At 40.3% G+C, this 24,740-nt stretch overlaps 1 protein-coding gene across 2 annotated transcripts in view; it reads right to left on the bottom strand.

Annotated features, from left to right (window-relative positions):
* Positions 1 to 10,272: 10,272 nt before the first annotated feature.
* Positions 10,273 to 24,740, bottom strand: part of GPRIN3 (GPRIN family member 3) — a 31,734-nt gene continuing 17,266 nt past the window's right edge. For both annotated transcript variants that reach the window (XM_081332764.1, XM_081332765.1), the window contains exon 2: positions 10,273 to 13,694. In XM_081332764.1, the coding sequence (XP_081188890.1) occupies positions 11,320 to 13,584 (2,265 nt within the window). In that variant the 5' untranslated portion in view covers positions 13,585 to 13,694 and the 3' untranslated portion in view covers positions 10,273 to 11,319. The remainder of the gene's footprint in view (positions 13,695 to 24,740) is intronic.

Genomic DNA, 24,740 nt, shown 5'->3' on the forward strand with positions numbered 1-24,740 from the left:
ATCCCCCCGTCATATGATCAAAATTCTGTTGCTTAGCAACCAGCATACATTTATGACAATTGCAGCATGTCAGGGCCATGTGATTGCCATTTGTGCCCTTGTCAGATAGCTTCTGACAATCAAAGTCAATGGGGGGAAGCCAGATTCTCTTAACCCCTGCAAATCCACTTAACAACTGCAGTGATCCACTTAACAACTGTAACCCACCCAAAATCATTGTGAAATCAGGAATAACTTAACAGTTGCCTTGCTTAACAATGGAAATTCTGGTCCCAAATTTGATCATAAGTCAAGAACTATCTCTGTTTTTTTTTCTGGAGAACGTCTTACAAACACACCCAAAGTGATTCACTTCAAAGGTAGGTGTGCAGTGTAACAGTATACTTTAGTTGTATTCCAAATCCTTTCAACTTCAACTCCCATCAGTCCCAGCATGGCCTATGACAAAGGATTGTGGGAGTTGTAGTACAAATCATCTGACAGATAACATGTTATCCAACTTTTGGGGTGTTCCAATTAAAAAAAGACTGTGACAAAGACATGGGGGTTCAAGCATCCATGGGACTGTATCCCTTTTTATATTGTCATATCATCCTCACTTTCTTTCCAAATCAAAGTAATTAATAGATTTGAGAAAATGAGTATTTTTTTAATTGGAAAAACAACATAACTTAGGTGATTAATTACACTAACGTTCTTCTGTAATTGCTTCTCCAAATGAATTTAACAATTGATATAACAAGCAGCAAGTAGAAGCCATGTTGAGCTCCTTAAGGAAAGGCAGGATCTAACCAATAAAATGAATATATAAAATGAATTCACTGTCTTGTCATATTTTCACCAGCAGGACATAGATTCAAAATCCATTTCCTTGTTTCCATAATCTAGAACAGGGGTGTCAAACTGCCGGCCCGCGGGCTGGATGCATCACACCAAAACTGCGCCTACCCCAGTTCTGGCAATGGGGAAAAAGTTGCGACACGTCATGTGACGTGGTGAGTTTGACACTCATGATCTAGAAATTTTGTCCAAATTTGGGCTCCCCCCACTACTGTATTTGATCTACAAACAAACAAACATAAATGAACAAACCAGAGTTAATAAAGACATAGTTTTATTATATTTATTACTGTGGAAATCCATGATGTAAAACAGCAAAATGTGGAACTTCCTGATGGGAGTTGCCCAAACCAATAATGTAACTCTGGCATATTATTATAGATAGAACCAACTGGTTCTCACATGCATGTTTTAAAGTTAATATCCAAAATAAATGCTACGGTACAGCTTCAAGCTAAAATTAGCTATTTGGTATAGCACATCAGTCAATAATTTCCCCTGTTAATATATATAAAAAAAGAAAACAGCTACATGAACATAAGGCAGCTTTAGCAGCCTAAAGACCTTCTCATTTCAACAGCTGGATTTGATCCTTGGCGAGTCAGGTCAAATCCCAGCATAAACCAGATGCTGGAATTGAGCACTATTCCATACTTTAATGTACCGTTAGGCTATGAGTGTGTATTTCCATGTGTGTGCCCACACTTGTGCTGCCCATTAGGCCCGCTCCAAATGTTTTCACTGGAGAGACTTCAAATTGGGATTGGTCATTGAAAACCTCAAACAAAACTTCAATCCATTCTGGTTCATTTGTAAAGGGAAGGTACATGTTTTGCATTGCTGATGATTTCATCAGTTTAAATACAATTTGATGGATAGTCTTTAATAAGGCAAAAGTTGAATGATTCAAATACTATATTCTAAGACTGCCTGAATGTTCTTGTTGTGGTAGAAATGGATTGTGGATATGAAACTGGTATTTCTTTTACCATACCAGCCCTTTAGTCATGGGGAGGAGCAGGAGTGCCGGTTTTGGGGCGGGTGGGATTTAGGTGGATTAAAGGCCCAAATATCAAAGTGGCAGCAGCTGCCACACAATGTGTTGTCCCTTTTTTACACATGTTATTTGACATACACACCCCACAGATATCCCAGAGGTGTTGACCATTAACATTAATAATGATTAATAAAGGCTACTAAAGCTGCTTATGTTCTGAATCCACACAGCAAGGTCCTCAATAATCAAGAAGAATATCTCATAACATGAAATGTGCTGGTGTTATAGACTTATGAGGGGAACATAAAGGGCACATTGCTCGACAGCAAATGCATTTCAGCAGCCTTATGTGCCCATTGTATTGTCACTGTGAGCCCCAGGTTTTTCCCCCCTAAAACCCCCCCACAAATATATACTCTTAGATGTACTTGGTCAATTCGCTGCCTGTTTATGTGCAGTCTCTGGAAGCTTTACCTTTTATTTTTCCCCCATTATTGTCAGTTCTTAAAATACTTAGTTATTTCTCTATGTATTGGAAACACTATAATTAGAGGTGTTTGGGTTGAACTGAGAACCTTGAAGACGAATGTTCCTGTTTCGTCAAAGTCAAAGAAGTTCATCGTTTTTGCCTTTTTCCCCGTTTCAATCCATAGTTGGTTTCATCCATTACTGAAAAGCCAAACATTTGTTGTAGATGAAGAGGGGGAGGTGAAAATATGGGTCCAGATTTTGTCACGCGCTTCAAGGCCTTCTAAATTTGGAGAGATGTCTTTAGCTGTTCATTTCTTCTATTGTTTTGGCACGTTATAAGTGATTCACAATCATTGGTTTGTAATAAATTCTCACAAGAAAGTCTCTTCAAAGTACTCCAGATTCAGAGCCTTACCCTGAAGAGAAGATGTGGAAGAAAATGTCAAGAGATTCTTTTACGGCTGCCATGTCACAATCTGGACGAAGACAATGCATCTGAAGACACAAGAAGAAGCGAGAAGAAACAGTAGATCTTCTGAGGGTGAAAGAGCTGCAGAGACAGTTTGGTGCCAACAACGTGACAAGGGGCAGTAAGAGAAGCCAAGGGTCAACAACTCTTACCTAATAATATCACCAACATTTACTATTATTCAAACGATCCACATAAAAGTTCACATTTTGCACAATAGAAGAGTGTCAATATTATAAACTTCATCAACAGGACAAATCCCATACATGGAAATTCGATAATCAAACATTTATCCAGGGTGGAACTGGATAAAAATGGGCAATTTGAGAAAAGAGCAAAATATAAATCTAAGAAGATGTCAAATTAAGTGTTCAGTGACTACATTTTCCAATCTAAACCCCACAAATATTTGCAGATTATGTATGGCTGACAGTGGCTAAACCATCACAGAGCTGTATTGCTTTGTTGTGGAAAGAAAACAGGAGAATCTAAGAAACATAGTTGGTGAAAATTGTACATTTCTGCAACTTTCTTCAGATCAGTAAGGCTAACTAGGAAGAGATTGCTTATAGCAACTGTATATAAAGTACATTAAGGACCCCCAAATGCAAAGATATCCATGCATTTTCTTTCACAGATATTTCCTGGAAAAATGAAGAATCTGGTTATGAGTATAGTTCTGCAGAAAAATATGTTTACAAGTTAAAAAGGTATAACTTGGGGAAGAAAACTAGGGAGAGAATGGAGTAGAAACTGGCAGTGCAATAGTTAGAACATGAGAAACCCTGTGGGCATTTTGCCCAAGTACCCACTAACCTGGCATGCTGAGAATCTAATAGAACATAATTATCCTTCATAATTAGGAATGGTTGCTTTTCCAGTCAGAAAACTCACCATTAATATCAATGACTTAGGTTAAAGACACTGAGCTTCTTAGCTGGAGAGCTGACAGCCTGGGTTCAAGACCTGAGCTTCCTGCAATGGGGTGAGCTCCTGTTACTTGCTCCAGCTCCTGTCCACCTGTCAGTTCGAAAGCATGCAAATGTTGAGTAGGTAAATAGATACCACTTCGGTGGGAAGGTAACAGCATTCCGTGTGCCTTTGGTGTACAGCCTACCCCTATCTTGTTTCTCAGTTTAGGAGCCAACTCCATTGATTTCAATAAGTTTGTTAGTGCATAATTTTCAAATTACAAAACAATACTTCTTGGTGTACAGTTCCTCTCTGCTGCTTTCAAGAACCCTTCCAGATAACTGCATCTTTACAAACGAATCCTAAAAAATCTGATTCACCTGAAGAATTACATGGTTATTAAAATGGCTCAATTTTTTTTAAAAAAACACCAAACTCTTTAGTCATTAAGCACATAAAAGCAGTCAAATTTAAGTAGAAAAAAATGAACAGAAGTGACAGGATTATAGCTTTAAGAATCTCAGCTCTGCTGGTAACATGAGTAACTTATCTAACCTTTGTGTTTCTACCCTGGCCTTCTATGAAGATAGAATCCCCTTGGCCTGCCTTCTCCAAAAACTGGGGAGTTGTCTTCAATGCTGGAGGTAATATACAGCTGTTATGAATAGCGGCCCATGATCGTGTTCTTTTCCATAATCTATTAGCAACCACAATTTCCATGTTATTAGAATAATTTCATTACATATAGAACTATCGTGTTAATGATTCACGGCAGCTCAATATGACTGGACGCTATTTTATACTAGATTTTCAAGATTATATTTATCTAGATCAATGTTTTTCAACCGTGGCTGGTTGAAGATGTGTGGACTTCAGTTCCCAGAATTCCCCAGACAGCCATGCTGGCTAAGGAATTGTGGAAGTTGAAGTCCACACATCTTCAAGTGCCCAAAGTTGAGAAATACTGATCTAGATAGACATTGTCTGCTCTAACTCAAATTGGATTATCAAGCTATCTTGCCTGGACTTTCCCCTAATTTGCTATCTAATATTTCAGCTGACAGTAGACCACACACTGAGATTTCTAGAGGTAAAGCATGCAAACAATTACTGAAATCTTCTCATATTTGCAGAAGGGCCAGATAAAAATATAATACATGGACCTCCATTTCCTACTTGTGGTTTGTAATCCATTTAAGGGAATAGGACCTTACTAGCTTGACACTGATCTTTTTAATGAATAAACAACTGGGCTTTGTGTATATTATAATAAATTGTTCCGTAACATGAAGCGTTCCAAATATACAATTCTAAGTCAATATCTTGTACACTTCTATTCAAAAATGTCCTATCAGGTTCAAAGGACTGAATCTCAGGAAGGTGGGAAGAAGCTCATCTTTTTCCCACAGGAATTTACATATCCATTTCTTTTAACCTTCTCTTTTTTTTAGCTCTGTCCATATAATTAAATATAGATAGGTAGCCAAGAGCCACAGCGAAAAAGTCAAGTTAAGACTCCACAAATCTTCTCAAAAGGCAGTCAATTTTTAAAAATAACCCTGTATTCTCTTGCATCGGGGTGGAGTCAGGGTGAGTGAATGGAGCTGAGCGTTTACTGACTGGATGCCCTTCCTGACACCTATGTGGAGTTCGCAGCAGATATTTTCTTTGTGCCCAGGAGAGAAATATCTGCCACTACCTAAAATAGAACTCACAGCCTCCTGATTGCGAGGCAAGCCACCTCTAGGCCACCAAGCAGCTCTCAAGAGGCAGTCAATGCCATTACAAAATACAATAGGTTAAAACCTCAGTTCTTTGATTAAATAATGCAATAGAGCTCTTTTTGTTTGGGTTTGCAGTATAGTACATTGTTCAAGGAGAGGTTGAAAAATTGGAATGCCTTTCAAGAAATTGCCTGCCGTAGTAATTGTGTGTGTTGAATTGCCAGAGGAGCTGATTTTTGCTGCAAGGCAAACAATAAAGCTTGAGAATATCTATGTTCCAAAAACTCTAATGATAATGGTTGGAAGCCTATAAACATGATAATCACAAATGATAACATTTAAAGATATTTTTTTCTATAACAGGGAGGAAGATAAAGGAAAACATGTTTTTTTTATCATTCATGTGATGGTTCAGTCCAAAGAAATAATTTTTAGTATTTGATTAAACAGAAATGGGTAATATACATGCTTACTTTCCACTGAAAGCGGTGCAATATGAAATTGGTTAAAGTTGGCAGAATGAATGATTACTATCTGTATTGCATTTTTCCCCCCAAAGATGGTCTGATTAGAAGCAAGGCTTGTAATCTTTTCTTTAGAGGGCTTTTCAATCTTTTCACCCACTGTACCACTTTTAGGATATGGCAACATCAGAGTACCACAAGTCGCCTAGCAAGGTGTCAAAAACTTGATGACCAAAAAAAAAAAGGGAAAAAAGTGATGAAGTACAGGTAGTCCTCGACTTACAACAGTTCGCTTAGTGACTGTTCGAAGTTACAATGGCACTGAAAAAAGTGCCCCCCAAGCCACAGCCGAGCAAGACACCTGCCTGCCCGCCCGGCGGTGCTCTTCCTCCTGTCCGAGGTTTTCATTGTTGTGAGCATTTCTGTTGAGGATTGCCAGTAGGGGTGAGGTGGGGGTGGGGGTGTTTGGTTTTTATTCCCCCCTCCCCATCTGCTGGGTGGTTGCAGCAGGTTTTGTTCACTTCACATGACCCTGGGACACTGTGACTGTCATAAATATGAATCAGTTGCCAAGCATCTGAATGTAAATCACAAGACCCTGGAGATGCTGCAACATTCCAGCTGATTGGCACTTCTTCTGGGCTCAGCAAAAGCTGAGCCTGGTGCTTCCGCTGAGCCCTGACAGCCCTGCAGCTCCAGTCATCTCTCGCTCAGGCTTGTGCAGCGCTGCTACCGGTTCAGCTCATTCCTCTCCCCCACTACCACTTTTATAGGATGCCAATGTACCACAGGTGGTACCCATACCACTGGTTTCAACAGCCCTGAACTATTAGGCAGAACCACAAAAAATCATAAAAATCCCTGAGATTTAGGTTGCTGTAATGTCATTACCTTTTCTGGGATTCAACTCATTTAAATTTACTGGCCTAGATTATGGATCGTATGAAGCTATAATGTTGCCTGTATTTGTCCCAATGTACAGTTAATTATGACTTAATTATGGTTAACAAAGGAACTTTGTTAGGTTTAATCAATTTGCACAGAAAATTCCGCAATTTTGTTCAATGTTTTGTAAATATATTCCAAGCAGATCTGCATGATCATATCATGCTGCCGGCATCAAGCTCCCTGCGCCCTGTGCGTTCCCACAGAGAGGGCCTCCTCAGGGTGCCACCGATCAGAGAATGTCGATTGGTGGTCCCCAGGGGGAGATCCTTCTCTGTGGGCGCTCCGGAGCTGTGGAATCAGCTACCGGTAGAGCTCCGGATGGCGCCCGATCTTCGCTCCTTTCGTCGCGATCTCAAGACGTTTCTGTTTGTTCAAGCCGGCCTAGCCTGATGGGGATTGGTGGGGTTTTTAGTCTTGTGTTTTAATTTTAACTTGGTGTTTTAGAACTTGATTCCAACTGTTTTAATATGGGCAATTATTTAATCTTGTTTTAACGTTTGTATTTAGTATTTTATTCTGCCCTGTGAACCGCCCTGAGTCCTCAGGGAGAAGGGCGGTATATAAATATTATTAAATTAAATTAAATTAAATTATATTTATATTTTTAGAGATAATTTTCTGAATTTGGCATTTTTAAGATGTGTGGACTTTAACTCCCAGAATTCCCCAACCAGCCATGTTCCCCAAACATGCTGGCCTGGAATTCTGGGAGTTGAGATCCACATATCTTAAAAGATGGCAAGGTTGAGAAACACTTCTTACTTGATAGGCTCTCACGTTAATCCAATTTAAAGATTAAAAAGAAGAAAGATACTTTGCTTGATGTTACTTATCAGCAGTTAAAATTCAGACAATGTGAAATATGCTCCAAGGTCACACATAATCACAACCTTTCTCCCTTCTGCTGAACTGCATGGCACTTTCAGTTATAGCAACTGTTTCTACATCAGCATCTGCATATATAAATTGTTGACACACATATAAATGGTCATCTTAGAACCGAAGTTAGAAACAGCTGTTTATGCACTGACGTCTCTAGAAACATTTGCAGAGGAATGCTATGCTGGGAAAAAAAATATACAAGCAATATCAAAAGGGCCTTTAATCCAAAGCACCTGAAGGCAGGACAAGAACCAATGGATGGAAACCGATCAAGGAATCAGCCTAGAACCAAGGATAAATTTCGTGACAGTTAGAATAATTAATCATTAAACGACTTGCTTCCAGAAATTGTGGATGCTCCAACACTGGAGGTTTTAAAAAAGAGATTGGACAACCATTTGTCTGAAATGGTATAGGGCAGGGGTAAGCAACCTTGGCTCTTTTATGACTCGTGGACTTCAACTCACAGAATTCCTGAGCCAGCCATGCTGAGGGGAAAGGGAGAGGTTTCCAAGCTGAGCCATGCTGGCTCAGGAATTTTGGGAGTTGAACTCCACGAGTCATAAAAGAGCCAAGGTTGCCTGCCCCTGGTATAGGGTTTCCTGCTTGAGCAGGGGGCTGGACTAGAAGACCACCAAGCTCCCTTCCAACTTTGTTGTTATGTTAACTGGAGTACTGGAGCTTAGTAATAACAATCAACACAAGGGTCAAAGCTTAGCTTCAAGCATGAAAAATAGTCTGGTGCTTTGGTACCAAAGAAAATACAAACAAAATAGAAAAAGTGATACTAATCTTCTTTTTCAACCATGGATAAAAGCTCTTGTTCTAGAACAGGGGTGTCAAACTCGCAATGTCACGTGATGTGTCACAACGTATCATGACTTTTTTTGCCATTGCTGGCAGTGGGGTGGGTGCAGTTTTGCTATGATGCATCCGGCCTGCGGGCCAGCAGTTTGACAACCTTGTTCTAGAACAGCCTTTCCCAAACTTGGAACTCTCAAATTGTTGGAATCACAGCTTCCAGGATTTCTAATCCAATATACCTGGAAGGCACAAAATATTTGGAAAGGCTGGAATATACAACACTGTCATAAGAAATGTACACGAAAAATTAAACCAGTGATCAGTAGGTGACTGGTTCACTATACAATGATTTGAATATTTTTCTGTAAATGCAGTTGTTTTTCCCTTTGATGACTGTTCTCAACCTTGGCAATTTTATTCTGCATGGACTTCAACTCCCACAATTCCCTAGCCATCAGGCAATATCAAGAAACAAGCAGACAATATCTATGCAGCAGGCATCAATAGGCTGGAACTATCTATTTGAAAAGACTGCAAAAGGTTCTACCAATTCTTAACTTCTCCAATCCACTCTAGATTTCCATCCATCCCTTTTTCTCTAGCATTATGTGAAATGCTGTTTGTGTCACCCAGAAAGTGATGTAAAATAGTATTATTAAGTGAAGAAGGCTACAGTTACGTATAAAGAAATTAGAAGAAAAATGGTGGAAACTTAACCAAAGGTGGCATTTCTAAGTTTTTGAAGAGGTATAAGGAGACTCAGTCACTACAAAACCACACTGGTAAAGGCAAAAAAGGTGCACAACAGCAAGTGATGATAGAAGAATTAAGAGACTGTGCCTACGTGACAGAAGAAAATCATCTGGGTGTATACAAGATGAAATGGTGCAATGCAATGTGAAGTTGAGTGCAAGGACTGTTTGGCACAGACTGCAGGAATTTGGCCTGAAATCTAGAATTCCACGAAAAAAGCCACTTTTCTCTCTCAAAGAAAGGTTGAAAAGACTAAACTGGGCTAAAACCCATGTTACCTGGACAGAGGAACAATGGGACAGTGTTATTTGGAGTGATGAGACCAAGATCTCCCTGTTTGGTAGTGATGGCATAAAATACATAAGGAGAAGAATTGGAGAAGGTTTGCATCCTGATTGCATTACATGTACCGTGAAACATCCAGTCAGTGTTATGATCTGGGGTTGTATGACATCATAAGGTGTGGGCAGAATTTGTGTGATTAATGGGAATATAAATGGCCAAAAATACATTAATGAAATACTTGAGCCCAAACTGAAGCCTTCCACACATGATCTTTTCCAAGACAATGAAGCATTTATATTTCAACAGGATTCAGCTCCATGTCATGTTGCTGCTGTGTGCAAAAATCATATTCCACTGCTGGAATTGCTTGGGAATAGACCAGACCTTAACCCAATTGAAAATCTATGGAGCCAACTAAAGAAACTTGTTAGTCAGAAGTGACCCAGCAATAAAACCCAGTTAATAGAAGCAATCATTCAATCTTGGTTTCACTTTATAACAGCTGCAGAACTAAAGGATTTGGTTTACTTCTTGGGAAGACATTGTAAGGCTGTAATTCATGCTAAAGGTTACCCAACTAAGTATAAACTGACATGGTGATAATTTTTGTATATTTCGTTTTTTCTACGTGTTTCACTTTTCTTCTTTATAACTGCTATTCTAATAGCAAATCCTTCATAAAAGTTATTGCATTACATTCTTGATTAAATTATATTTCCATTGATATATATATGTATATATATGTGTGTGTGTGTGTATGTGTACACACACACACACATACATACACATACACACACATTCTCTGAAAATTATTAGATAAAACAAGGCACAAAACACAAAAGAAAAATCAGCATATAAATGAATACACAGAAGTCTCAAATCTGGCTTTGAAGGATAATTGGACACTTATGCACTTTTCATTTGAGATTAATCACTTTCAGTGGGGCAAGGCTGACAGTGGCTGCCAATGGGCTTACAGCAGGGGTGCCCAACCTGTGGGCCGCGGGTTTGCAACCAGGCTGTGGAAATGGCTGGCGAATGTGTGCCCACACACAGGCACCCTCACTTGCGTGAGCAGTGGGTAAGCGGGAGCACTCCATTTAAGTGAGCGGCAGGCACGTGTGCACACCACTCGCACGAATGGAGCTGTGTGAGCCCGCTTGCCGGCCACTCGCACAGAACCATTACCTCTCACCCCTGCCAGTCCACAAAGCCAGAAATGTTGGGGAATTCTGGCCTACAGTAAAACTCAGCTGAAAGGGTTTGGGCACCAGGTCCTGGATCTAATCTGTAGATGAGTCTCAACTTTGAAGGGTTTATACAGTTAAGAAAGCACCATTCCTTCTAATCTTTCTACTTGAACCCAACCCAGCTTTCCTTCTTTCCACTCCTCAGTTTGGGAATCTTTTTCTACATTATCTCATGAAAAAAACCCCACCAATCTATTTAAGATTTTGTCGCCCCTCTCTTTTTATCTAAAGCTACTGTAACCTGACAGTTCTGAATTGTGCTTCACGAGGTACTCATATTTTATTTGGCAACTGACTGGGAGGTTTCAGCCTGAACATGAATGTTTCATGTGTCATTTGTAGAAATTAGACAGATGAAGGCATGTTAACTAGTGGGAATAAAGTACACTGTCATAATTTCCTCTCCCCTCAACCCTGTATCAGTGTATTAGAAACTCAAACATCCATAGAGTTCCTTGTACAAATACACAAATGCGCACAAATGATGTTACTTTCCCATCTTCATTTCTGATTTTTTTTTTCAGTCTAACACAGAAGAAGCAGCTGGACGAACGCAGCAATTTGGGCGTCGAAAATTCTGTAGCATGGAATGAAAAACATTGTGATGCCTCCCTTTCAGTTTTTTGTTTGAGGACGTATCTGAAGAAATGGATTTACGGGCTTGGGAGCTTTGAGACTTAATGAGTTTTTCGTGCTCTCTGATCTGCCTCTGCAAGTGGTTCTGGATAGCAATTCCCAAAGATTCTGGATCTAGAGTTGCTCCATAAACCTCCCAGGTCATGCCCTGTTCATCCCACATGACATCCCTGACACGCTTGGATTGCTTCAGATGCACTTTCGCCTCAGCAGCGATAGCCTTGAGTCCTTTCTTCTTTTCACCAAGACGTGGTGTAGGACCTGAAGACGTAGGAGCAGCCAATACATCAAGCACTGGACCCTTCTGGATTTCATCATTCTGGATTCCTATTGCAGTGGCAAAACTTCTACTCAGCTCAGAAGCTGGACTGGGATTGACTAAAGTTTCTGCCTTGGTATCCCCAGGAACCGTATCCTGCTTGTTTTTTGCTACAACTGGAGCACTCATTGTTTGAGAACCAGTAACAGATCCTGTTGTATTCATCTTTTGTTCTTCAGATATGAGATGACCCTTTCCTTCTCTCTTTGAATTTACAGCAATGGGCAAACTAGGCAAAGTTGTCTCAAGGTTATCAACAGTCTTGATCTGCAGCTGTTTCTCCTGATGGGTCCTCTCAGTATTCATACTGGTAACTATAGCCTTGGCTTGTTCAGTTGTTCTGTGAAGTGTGTCGATACCAGAGTGTTGATATTTACCGTCAATGGCTGGGATTGAAGAACACGGAGGTAGTTTAGTATCAAAGTTTGCAGGGTGCTGGATAGACACAGGCTCATTACTAGGACTGACACTAATTTGGGAAATAGGTCTTGTTTTCTGCAAAACTGAACTGTCTGACAGTTGCTGTGGAACATTGCCACAATCTTTAGCCATGTCTGTCATTTGCACTTCTGTCCTCTTGGCCAAAGTTTCTTGAGAATTCTCTTCTGCCTTATCCAACGAAGCTGAGCAGATTGGGTCACGCATGTTTGTGAGATTCTCCTGAAGTCTGACAGTAGGACTTCCCAGGGGCCTTTCTGTTGTAGCTGGTATTTGAACATGTGCCTTGTGCATGATGCCCATAGACGAAGGTGTTTGGACAGTTGCTGCAAAGTCACCAATTACTTCAGACTGCTCTTTCCCTCTAGCTCCCATATAAATAATGTGCAACTGATCTGGGACCTGTTTTGCTTCGGGAGACATGTTCTCTCTTAAGAATGCAGTCAAGATACTTGGGCTAGTAGAAGATGACTTGCTTTCCACACTAGCTACAGCTTGAACCTCAGCATCTTGATGAGTCCTGCTTATTGTCTCTGCATCTACAGATCTGTTCTCAGGCTTTGCTGTCATTGTCCCTGTGTCTTTGAATTTGGACAAGTTTGGAACCACCTTTGGTGCAGGCTCATCACTACACGATGTCTCTGGAGGGCTCTTAAGGTTGCATTCAGATGTAGTCTGTTGCTCAGTCTCGGGACAAAAAAGTGCACACTCTGTACTCCCCAATTCTGTTTCCGCACAAGCAGGGGCTTTCAGATTGAGATCCAACTCATCTTTTGAAACCAAGACTCGACTGTTTTCAGAGACAATAATTTCACACACATGTCCCTTCCCTGCAGGAGCTGCTTGCTGGATATCAGAATATTTTGGAGGGGAAGGAAGAGTAACACAATCATTGGATTTGCTCTCCACACAATCAAGGTCTCCTCCAGGCAGTGTGGTTGCTTTATCAGTTGTATTATATGCTTGTCCACCACCACTTGGAATATTTCTGTTAGCTTCCTGAATAAGACACACTTTAACTTCACTAAGCCCTGAAGTGTGGTCTTCAGGTGCTGGGGCATGGATCTTGGCTCTGGAGCCTTCCTGCTTAGCATAACTTACTGGTTCTGGAGCTGCCATGTTGCCTTCTTTGGAAGAAGTGAAGGACCCAGGAGAAAGCATGTTTGGATGCTTGGTGTCATATTCACAATGCCACTCACTCTTTGGAACACTGGTGTCTCGGTCAGAGTTCACCTCAAACAAGCATCCTTCAGAAGGCTGGTCCTGGGTAGTAAAAGGATATCCATTACTGTTGCTTTCTATGCTTGCTTGCTTGCACTGGTGTTTAGGAGATTCATGAGCTGTAACTAATGAAAGCTTAGTAGACCTCAGTGGATCTTGTACAGTCCCCATGGAAATGTGACACAGTACAAATGCTAGGAAACTTCATGCAGCGTCAATTACAAATTCTTTCTAAGATCTGCTCAGGCTGAAAGGATACAGACAGCTCTCGTTGCATCAATCTGTTAAAAGAAAAAAAGTAAAGCACATTAATAATATGTTCACATAAAAATAACCTTGTCTTAAATTTTGAATAAAGATTATGGACATTATCAGAATTGGAGACCTGCTGTATTTTGATAATAACCTAGCTGTGAAGTACCTGTTCTCTCTCAAGAAAACAGGAGTTATTGAAGAAATGCTGGTAGTTGCTGTCGAAAAACTGTCATTATAATGTTAGATACTAAAAAATAATCATCATCAGGGAGAACAGAAAGACTATGTTGGTAAAACAGCCAACGTTTTACCATAGAAAAATATTAAAAAGTGTAAGTTTCTGGGCAGATCACAAAATTACAGACACAACTCTGAGGCAAAGAGGTGTGAATGTACATCAAGTATCAAAGGCCAGAAGTTGTGTGCAGACAATAATAATCACAGACAAGAAATTAATCTTATAGACAGAAAATAAAGAATAATTTTGACATAATGCTAATTAATCATTTAGCTACATATTGTCTACCTAGATAACAGTTCTGCAAATCAGGACTTTCCCCTTTCTGATTCCCTTTTACTAGTTATTGGCTTGAGATTTTCCAGGATTTTCCATCTTAAAATATAGACTGAAGAAAAGTCTCAGCTTTTCCTGTCTGGTCTGCCACACATACCTAGCTCCGTAAACAAAAGGCTTTGCTTTGTTGTCTGGGTACTCAACCCAGGTATGACCTTGTGAATGACGTGGATTCCAACCCACAGGAGTGAAGCTGGATTCAGAATATTTGTAATTTGCCTATTGCTGAGATTCTGGAATGTGGTAAGAGCACAACAGGGGCCTACAAGCTTCACAAAAGGAAATGGAAAGTAGGCTATGTTTATATGTAGATTCATAGTTGTATCACAGTGACTTGAGCATATGAAACTGGCATTATTATTCAGAACCTATTGCTGACTCCTGAGGAATGGAAGTCATAATGGAAAACAATGGATCCTTTCCTAATCACTGTTACTAAACATATTTTTTTCTCTCCAGGTCAGAAGCACTGAAGTGCTTCCATGGCAAAAGAATTTGGCAGTGGTACCACCGTTGCCTAGAGGACACCCACTTGGGGCCTCCTTTTGTGTCCCCATGAAGTTGCCCACCAAAATTGTACCCATTAATCTACTTCGGGTTGCCCGTTTTCGAACTGCTGGGTTGGCAGGAGCTGGAGTGAAGGACGGGAGCTTACCCTGTTGTGGCAGCAATGGGTCTCGAACACGTTCATCAGCCCATCGTCCTAACTGTACAAGCCACTGCATTCCCATAGCCACCACATTCCCATTAAACATATCAGGGTAGACAAAATTAGACCCACCTATCTTGTTTCCTCCATGTGTATGTGTGTGTATATATGTGTCTGCGTGTCTTCAGGTCATTGTCAACTGCTGGTGACTGCTTGGACAAGTCAGTGCAGCTTTTCTGGCAAGATTTTGAGGTACTTGGCACATGCCCCTTTCACCCAATTGGCTCCATGCCTAAGGTGGGACTAGAATTCACAGACTCCTATTTTTTATCTCAGTGGCTTACTCACTACACCAAAACTAGCTCCCATCCTGTTTCCTTACCTGGTAACTTCATTGTGTATGTCAAACTTTTTCAGATGTTGATAAATGAAAGCACTGTGAACAATGCTACACGGCTAATTCCTTGCAGTTAATTAATACATTGTAAAACATAGGCTTAAACTGACAGCCAAACTTGTATACCTTCTTTCTCCTTTCTCCTTTTTCCTTTCATTTTCCTTTTACCGTATTTCCATTCAATTGTGCAACAGGCACGGGTCCGCAACATGTCAGCAATGGGGCTGCGCATTTAAGCGAAGCCCAATTTGTAGGATGCAGGCAGCACATACAACCACGTCCCCTCTAGTCCGTGGAAAAACCTTTCTCTACGGAACCGGTCCCTGGTGCCTAAAAGGTTGCGGGGTCACTAGCCTAATTGGCAAAACTGCAAAACTAATCTATATAAAAAGGTGTCAAAAGTAAAACTCAAATCAGAATTAAGCAAAAACCCAGAATTGCAAGATGAAGGAAGATTTATCAGCTAGGATTTATATTATCTTTTTGAGAGGATGAGATGGGATGGAGTGCCTCCAGAATAGCTGAATTAAGACATCATTTTATGATTATCAGGTGTGTCTATAAAGTATACTAAAAAAAAGTCACGATGGCGCCCACAGTGATGTGATTAAAGTTCTGTTTTTAATGAATGTTTGTTTCAATCACACCAACGTGGCTGCCATCTTGACCCTTTTGATCCTGTGGACATGCCTGATAACTAAGATTTTCTAGCTTCATAAAAAGCAAACCATTTTCATGGAACTTCTATAGCTTGTCCACCTTTTCAAAGCAGCAATTAGAGCAAAAAAAGGGACAATTTTTCATAGACATTTGACATGTTTCAGAAACATTACCTGCAATCTTGGGCAATGTTTGTTTCCTCCAATGACTAATCCCTCAGGGCTGAAGAAAGAAATTACTGTAATTATTTACTTCCTAAGACTCAGCTGGTCTTAAATATATAAACAGCTGGAGCTTGGAGACCACACACAGTGTTATTAAAACTGGTATGTAGATCTAGTTCAGTATGAAACAAAAAAATTAAATTCCCTCAAAGTCTTCATTTATCAATTTGGCAACTCTCAAGGTAATAAAGCAGAATATTCTAGGGGTTTGGCAGACAGATCCAAAGCAGGTCAATCAATAGTATAATAAATCTGCAATCCTTAATTTTCTCATTACATATATGCAGCCATCAGTTAAAAACATTGTCAGTGAAAATTGTATATCAGCATTCTAAGAGCAGACGATATGAGAGGAATGTTTAAAATACCGTAGTTTAGCTGAAATAAAGACAGAGATTCCTTTTAAGTGACTAAACTTAAAAGCTTAAAAGAGGGGTGTCAAACTCAATTTCATTGAGGGCCGCATCAACATTGCGGTTGCCCTCAGGGGGGCGGGTGGGAATGGCCAGGGTGGGCGTGGCCTACTGGGTGGGCGTGGCTAGAGTGTGTATGGCCTACTGGGTGGGCGTGGCCAGCTCTACATCGTTTGCATCAAGGGTGCCTATGGGGGCCCGGGCAGGAGTGGGACAGATCTGAGGGTCTCTGGCAGAAGGAGGGTCTCTGGGCCAGGGCCAAGGCAGTGGGGACCGTTCCCTCACTGTTTCCAGGATGGCTTCGTGGGCCACATGAAACCACTTCGCGGGCCGGATCCGGCCCCCGGGCCTTGTGTTTGACATGTCTGGCTTAAAACAAGTACAATAAAGGCGTCTACATTGAATGCTAGCATCTCATGAAGGTTATTGCCTTAGTAATGGAAATGTTTGCATTATATATTTAAATATTAGAGGGCCCCCCACCGCTTTCAGTCTTAAGCAATAGTGTCTTTACAGAAGAAATATACAAGGTGACAGTTGATACACACACACACACACAAACACACACACACACACACACACACACATATATATACACACACATACACACACACACACACACACACACACACAAAGCAAAAAAGTTGAAACTATAAAAAAGGACCTACTATAAGAATGGCATAACTAAAATGGTAGGCAGACAAGATATATAAATAAGATTTTTTATTGCTGCTCATGAAATAGACCTCAATGTGAGAAGATCATAAGCATATTCACTCTAAAATAGCAAATGTAATGCAGCTGGAATTTTAAAATCTTGTTTTGTTCCAGTTCTGGCAACTGACCAGAAAGTAATAATCAAGTTAAACAGCATTACCGAAGTCCATTAACTCCTATTTTATCAAGCCTCAATAGATAATACTTACACAGCCAGGACTCCAATCAAAAAATGATTGTTCATTATATTTATTCATCTTCAGGCTGAGTTCAAAGTACAAGTCTTTGTTTTGTGAGACACATCGTATTTCTTGCCAAAATTCAACCCTGTTATCCAATACCAACAGGTTTGTTTTTCTTTTTGTGGTAAAAGAAAAGGAATACAGCTTGCAAGTAAACACAGAAATTAAATCAAACAACACCTGTACAAAGCAACTAAGAGAATTATAAGCAAAGACTGTTCTCATATCTACTATAGTTCAAGCCATCTCAGGACAGCCTCTATTTGTTGGTCAAACCATGAAATTTCTTGTTTGCATAAAACTCAGCTACGGTTGCTTATCAGTTAATCTGCACAATGTTTTTTATTATACAAACTATATATATTCTGAACAATTATAACAGATTACGTATAAAAACCTTCCTTAATTTCAGTCTGATTCCTGGATTCCTTTTTATTAACATTTCCACATGGGTTTTCTTAAGAAACTGTATGTAAAGGAGATTGTATTTCAAGGACCTTTGAAATGGCTGTTATGAAACTGAAGGACATGGGAAAAAATCCCTATTAGTTTCACCATCCATAACATTTAACAGTAGGAAAAATTCTATATTCCACTTTAAGTCTCAAACCCTAATTATTTGTTCTAACTTAGCTGTGTATCAGATATTCATAGCTGTATCGTGTGGACTTGAGCAAATATCTTTATAATAAATCTTACGGTTACAATTAACAAAAGGAATACATGATTAATTCACTTTTTGTCATTGATTTAAGAGGCTTGGTTATTTATACAAGTTTTGAACGTATAAGCCTTATTCATACTTTGTACTACTATAAAGTGTAGTTTGTTTGTTTTGGACCTATTATTCAGTATCACAGGGATGGCACGATTTCTCAGCAGTTAAGATGCCGGGTTTGTTGGCTGGAAAGCCAGCAATCCAGGTTTGAGACCTAAGCACCACACAACAGGGTGAGCTTCTGTCCTTGCTCCACCTCCTGCCAACCTAGCAGTTTGAAAGCATGCAAATGCAAGTAGATAAATAGGTAGCACTTTGCTGGGAAGGTAACAGTTCTCTGTGTTATCATAAAGGCCACATGATGATGGAAATGTGTGGCTCAATGGCCTTGACACTGAGATGACCACCGCTCCTTATAGTCGGCAACGACTAGCAGAGTAAAATCCACAGAGACTCCTTTAACTTTTTAAAAAAAAATTATTATCATACATTGGGCAAAAGAGTTTATAGAATAAATAAACTGTCCAAGTTTTAATGTTAAAAGTAAGTTGTTTAATTTTGGTGAGATTATCTGGCATTAAAAAAGTTTTGTTGAAGTAGTTTATTCAGAATGCAGTCAACACTGTCTTAAAATAGTGGCTGCATATATTTATGCACAGTTGTTCGTTGGTTTTCAGAGAATCTTGCATGACCCTAAGTTCCATCTTTAGAAGACAACAATGGACAATTTCAGGCAATGAAATCAGGAAGTTGGAAAGAACCGCAACGTTCACCTAGTTGAATGTCCTGCCTGCTGCACAAAATCCAATACAGCATACAATCCAGCCTATTTGGTCTTATGCTTAAGGCACTGGGCTAGAAAGCAAAAGACTGTGAGTTCAAGTCCCACCTTAGCCATGAAAGCCCAATTAACCACACAGGGTAGTTGCTGGGGAAAATAGAAGAAGGAAGGCGTATGTTCGCTGGCTTGAGTTAGTTGTAAAAATAATATAAATAAAACAAACAAATAAATCACAGCAGTTCTGAGATTCAGCCATCAATCCTTCCAAACACAACTGGATTATAGTGAGTTGCCACCATAATGACTATTGTGCTAAGATTAAGCTCTTCTTTTCACTAGGGATTAGATGGTTACATTTTATTTTTATTTTTCTGTCCGCTATTAGAAAAATTCTTTTAAAATGATAGTTCCACACAAAGAAAATGATTCTTTGAAGATGCCTTTTTTCCAACTCACTCAAAAGCCACAATATGTCGATATTGTGCCCAGAGGAAAACAAAAGGCGAACAGCGCAACAAAAGTAGTCCACAGCAACCTATTTTAGATCTCAACACTGCAAGACATGGTGACATGTCTAAGATCAAAACCGAAGTGTGAATGTGGGGGGCATTACTGGGGACCAAGCCCTTGGGAATGCAAAATGGGACTGCTTAACCAATTCAACTATTGCTCCAAGCTAAAAAAAAAGCTCCTTTTCAACACTCAAATGCTCTATTTCAAGCTTATCATTTAAATACATTGAACTGATTGCATTGCAAGTAGTTCATACTGCAGGCTGCAGAAATAATGTTTAGTGTGTTGTCAACAGTATGAACTACCTTTGCCTTACCCATTTTTCCTGAGAAACATACCTTGGTTTTTCACCTACAAAGGGACTAGATAATGGGACTAAATCTGCCCAACTCACTTTGAAGATAAAAATCAACAATGTAGCAAAATGCGCAAGTGTTCATCGCTTTTATGATGATAGGAGACCTTGAGGAAGTTAATAAAAGTCCTATTGAATGAAGAGACCGATTCTCTTTTTGTTTGGGAATCTAAATATAATATAATATATAATAATAATAAAGTTGGAAGGAACCAGGATTTAAAAACAGGTTTGACCTTTGCAATCTATTGCATAAAGGGATGGGTGATGGAGTTAGTTCCCTATTTTGTTGCATTTCAGTGACTGTGAATGTTGGTTACAGTATAATGGAGAAAGTATAAAAACCCAGGTTTATACCTATGGGTACTGTGTGGCATGAAAACTAAGGCAACATTTCTTTATGTTTTGCAAAATACATGGTAAAAGCAAACCTAAAAAACAATTGAATTATACCTTCAGAACCAGAGGATTAAAAAAAAGCTATAAAATTCTAACTAATTCTTTCCCCCCATGACAGCACAAACAAAAGAACCAAAACATTATGTAGAAAGCAATGCCGATGTTTCTAAAAGAATGTCATGGGCAAAATATGCATTATGAATAAAAGTGCCACCTTGCTGCTATATGTACAGTATCCAAAGAAATACTGGCTCGTCTGCTTTTCAGCTTCTGCCCAGACTGTTGGAATACATGTTAGAATGTATTTTGTATTGCAACCATTACAGAATAATTCAGCCAGTAGATGGCAGTGTTTAGTTTGCATCTATGATTTTTATCTATGGTTCTTTATGTTCTGAGGAGAGTTTCCTGTTACAGCTTAACAACTGAGCAGTAAAGCACATGGTGACTGTATTCTTTGTTTGCTCTGTGGTACTATATATAAACAGAATTTCTAACACAGACAAAGCAGCCAGTGAGAAATGGAGTTCCTACTAGATCAATGTTTCTCAATCTTGCCAACTTTAAGGGCTGTAGACTTCAGTTCCTAGAATTCCCTATCCAGCATGCAGCATGCCGCTAAAAGTTATAAGGTTGAGAAACACTGTACTAGACTATATAGCAATAGCAGTAGAACGTAGACTTATATACTGTTTTCATAGTGCTTTACAATACTCTCCAAGTGGTTTACAGATTGCCTCCAACAATCTGGTTCCTCATTTTACCAAACTCTTAAGGATGGAAGGCTGAGTCAACCTTAAACCAGTCAGGATTGAACTCCTGGCATTGAGCAGAGTCAGCCTGCAATACTGCATTCTAACCACTGTGCCACCACATCTCAATATCTTTGTCATTTATTCCACCTGGCTTTTCAACCATCTATACACATTTGAAGAAAGTTAAATGTTTTCCCTGTCCAGTTGTCACTGACTCAAGGGAGTGGTGCTCGTCTACAATTCTCAGCCAAGGGAGTTTTGCATTGTCTGAGAGACATTTTTCTTTCATTATGTGATCAGCTTGAGAATATGGAATGCAGTAACCTTTCCCACCAATGTGGTATTTATTTTATCTACTCGCATTTGCATGCTTTTGAACTGCTAGTTAGACAGGAGCTGGGGCAAGTAACGAGACCTCACCCCGCCATTCAGTGCTCAGGTCTGTAAGCCAGCTATCAGCTTTTCAGCTGACAAACTTAGCATCTTAACCGCTGAGCCATTGTGCCCCCTGCATTTGAAGAAGGGATTATCTTAAAAAATGATGTTTTATCTATAGAGAATTCTATTTCCATTTCCAACAACCTTTTGTTTAAAATGGTTCAGGAACCAGAACCTTGCTCAAGATCTTTACTACTGCTAGTAAGAGAAGACTAAGTTGAGCTATATTGGCAAGTGGTCTGCCCAGTATATTACAGTTTCCATAGTTCCTATAGCAAAGGGCAGCTCCAGTGTAGACTGTATGTACCATAAATGAAGATCTATCAACAACTTAAATGAATAAACCTTTATTGTCAAAGTACAACCATGTATACATTGAGATTGGCTGAGCCTCCCTTCATGCCCCGCCCCACAACTCACAGTGACAACAAACCCACCATCTTGTTACACCATGTGAGCTAATTGCACAACATACCGGCCTCGCAAGTCAATCATACATAAAATTATAAAATTATATCCCGTTCAAGAGACTGACAGCCCATGGATAGAAGCTGTTCTTCAGCCTGTTGCTATGGCTGGCTATACTCCTGTATCTCCTACCCGATGGTAGGAGAGTAAAGAGATACCGACCAGGGTGTGAGTCATCCCTAAGAATTTTCCTCACTCTTCCAAGGCAGCGAGCCCTGGTGATGTCATCCAGTGGTGTCAGGGGACAGCCCACGATGTTTTGTGCTGTGCTCACCACCCTCTGTAATACTTTCCTATCCGCGGCTGTCAGGCCAGCATACCAAACCACAATACAGTGTGAGAGGACGCTCTCTACAGTAGACCGGTAAAAGAAGGTCATTAGCTGTTGTTCTACCCTGTTCTTCCGCAAAACCCTGAGGAAGTGGAGTCTCTGTTGGGCCTTTCTGGCCACCTGGGTTGTATTGACTTTCCAGGTAAGATCTTCACAGAGGTAGACTCCCAGGAATTTAAAGGAGGAAATTCTCTCCACACAGCCCCCCCCCCCGATGTAAAGTGGGGCAGGTTCCTCTCTTTTCCTTTGGAAGTCTAGCACAGGGCTTTTCAACCAGTGGTACAGGTACCACCTGTAGTACATTGGCACCTGGCAGGTGGTACACGACCATACTAGAAAAGTGGTAGCAGGGGAGGGCAATGAGCTGAACCGGTGGCAGCACCGCACAAGCCTGAGCGAGAGATGGCTGGAGCTGCAAGGCTCAGTGGAAGCACCAGGATCAGCGCTAGGCTCCAGCTGGAGCTCGGCGCTGATCCTGGCACTTCTGCTGAGCCCAGAAGCGCCAATCAGTTGGAATGTTGCAGCATCTCCAGGGTTTTGTGATTTACATTCAGATGCTTGGCAACTGATTCATATTTATGATGGTCGCAGTGTCCCAGGGTCATGTGAAGTGACCAAAACCTGCTGCAACCACCCAGAAGACGGGGGGGAATAAAAACCAAACACCCCCCACCCCCACTGCCAATCCTCAGCAGAAATGCTCACAACAATGAAAACCTCGGACAGGAGGAAGAGTGTCGCTGGGCGGGCAGGCAGGTGTCTTGCTTGGCTGTGGCTTGGGGGGCACTTTTTTCAGTGCCATTGTAAATTCGAACAGTCACTAAGCGAACTGTTGTAAGTCGAGGACTACCTGTACTTCATCACTTTTTTCCTTTTTTTTTGGTCATCATGTTTTTGACACCTTGCTAGGCGACTGGTGGTACTCGAATGTTGCCATATCCTAAAAGAGGTACAATGGGTGAAAAGGTTGAAAAGCCCTGGTCTAGCACCATCTCTTTTGTCTTGCCGATGTTCAGGTGCAAGTTGTTCTCTGAACGCCTTATGGATAGTTTTCGTACCTCCCCCCTGTATGCTGTTTCATCTCCACCTGTAATAAGACCCACTACGATGTTCTATATACATTTGGGTGACAGCAACCAATCCAGGGTGATACTCTTTTGGTAAACCAATGTGTGAAGCCTCGACTGATACATCAGTACATTGTGTGCATTTTCTAAAGCTTTTACAGCAAGCTTGCCTAAGTCATGGTAGCCTCTGCAAACTGGAGTCCAGTGAACTTGCAGAGTGATTCACCTTCCCCATTTCAAATCCAGTTTTTCCAGTCTGTAAAGCTGCAGCTCTTAATAAGCAACCAGCCAAAGCTGATGGGTGGACATGGTGAAGGGGTTGGGCAGACAGTATGAACTGCTATGTGTGTGCTTGAATGTTTTAAAACAGAGGAAGCAAATGAGCATGGAGCAAAATGGAGGAAGAAAGCAGCTTTTGGGTTTTTCCCTGTTTTTTCCACAAAAGAAAATGTAACAATAATAAAAAAACAGCTTTGTAAAAAAACCTGTAACTGCTTCTATAAACATGAAAACACATTTTAATTGTTATTTGCTTGTATTATTATCACTGTATTATTTCCATATTGTTGCAGGAACACCATCCAGTTTGGTGAGACTGACTGGCTGAGAAATTCATACTAGAAATAAGTTAAGAGCTGTTTACTTTGTCCCCCAGAATTTCAATTTGAAGGTTCTAGGCTTGGTTGGACATCATAAAATGGCCTTGCCTTCTCTCAATCTCCTGAACACTTTTATATTTATCAACGGAGCTAATGTTTTTATAATTCTCTTTTACACTATTGCACTTGATAAATCAGAAAGTGAGACCAAATAGTGATTAATAGCTGAGAAATGGACATCAGCACAAGGAGTAAAATTTTTAAATCATCCCTCTACTCTACCCTAAGGTCATTTTTTTAATAGGTAGTCCTCAACTTATGACTGGTTTGAAGTTACAGTGGATCCCTCAAAAGTTACTTATGACCAAATTCTGAAGCTATGACAGCAGCAAACTTCCAGTTTCTGGGGAAAACAATGGACATTGGGTAAAATCCAGTGGTGGGATTCAGCTGGTTCGCACCACTTCGGCAGAACTGGTAGCTAATTTTTTGTTGCCCAGGCCCAGAACGGACTTCCGGAAGCAGCATTCCACACAGAGAACCGGTTGTTCACATATTTCAGTCCCACCGCTGGTAAAATCTATTCACTGAACAACTGCATGACCACCACAACAACTGTAAAATTGGGCCAGGTTACATGATGTCCTACTTAGCAACCACAATGACTTACAACTGAACTTCCAGGATCAATTACAGTCATAAGTTGAGGCTGACCTGTATTCAAAGCAAAGTTGTTTAAAAGTTGTTTAAGCTCTCCTTAAGCTTTCCCATA

This window comes from Vipera berus (genome assembly GCF_964194415.1).
Source record: "Vipera berus genome assembly, chromosome: 7".
In the NCBI taxonomy this organism is placed as follows: domain Eukaryota; kingdom Metazoa; phylum Chordata; class Lepidosauria; order Squamata; family Viperidae; genus Vipera; species Vipera berus.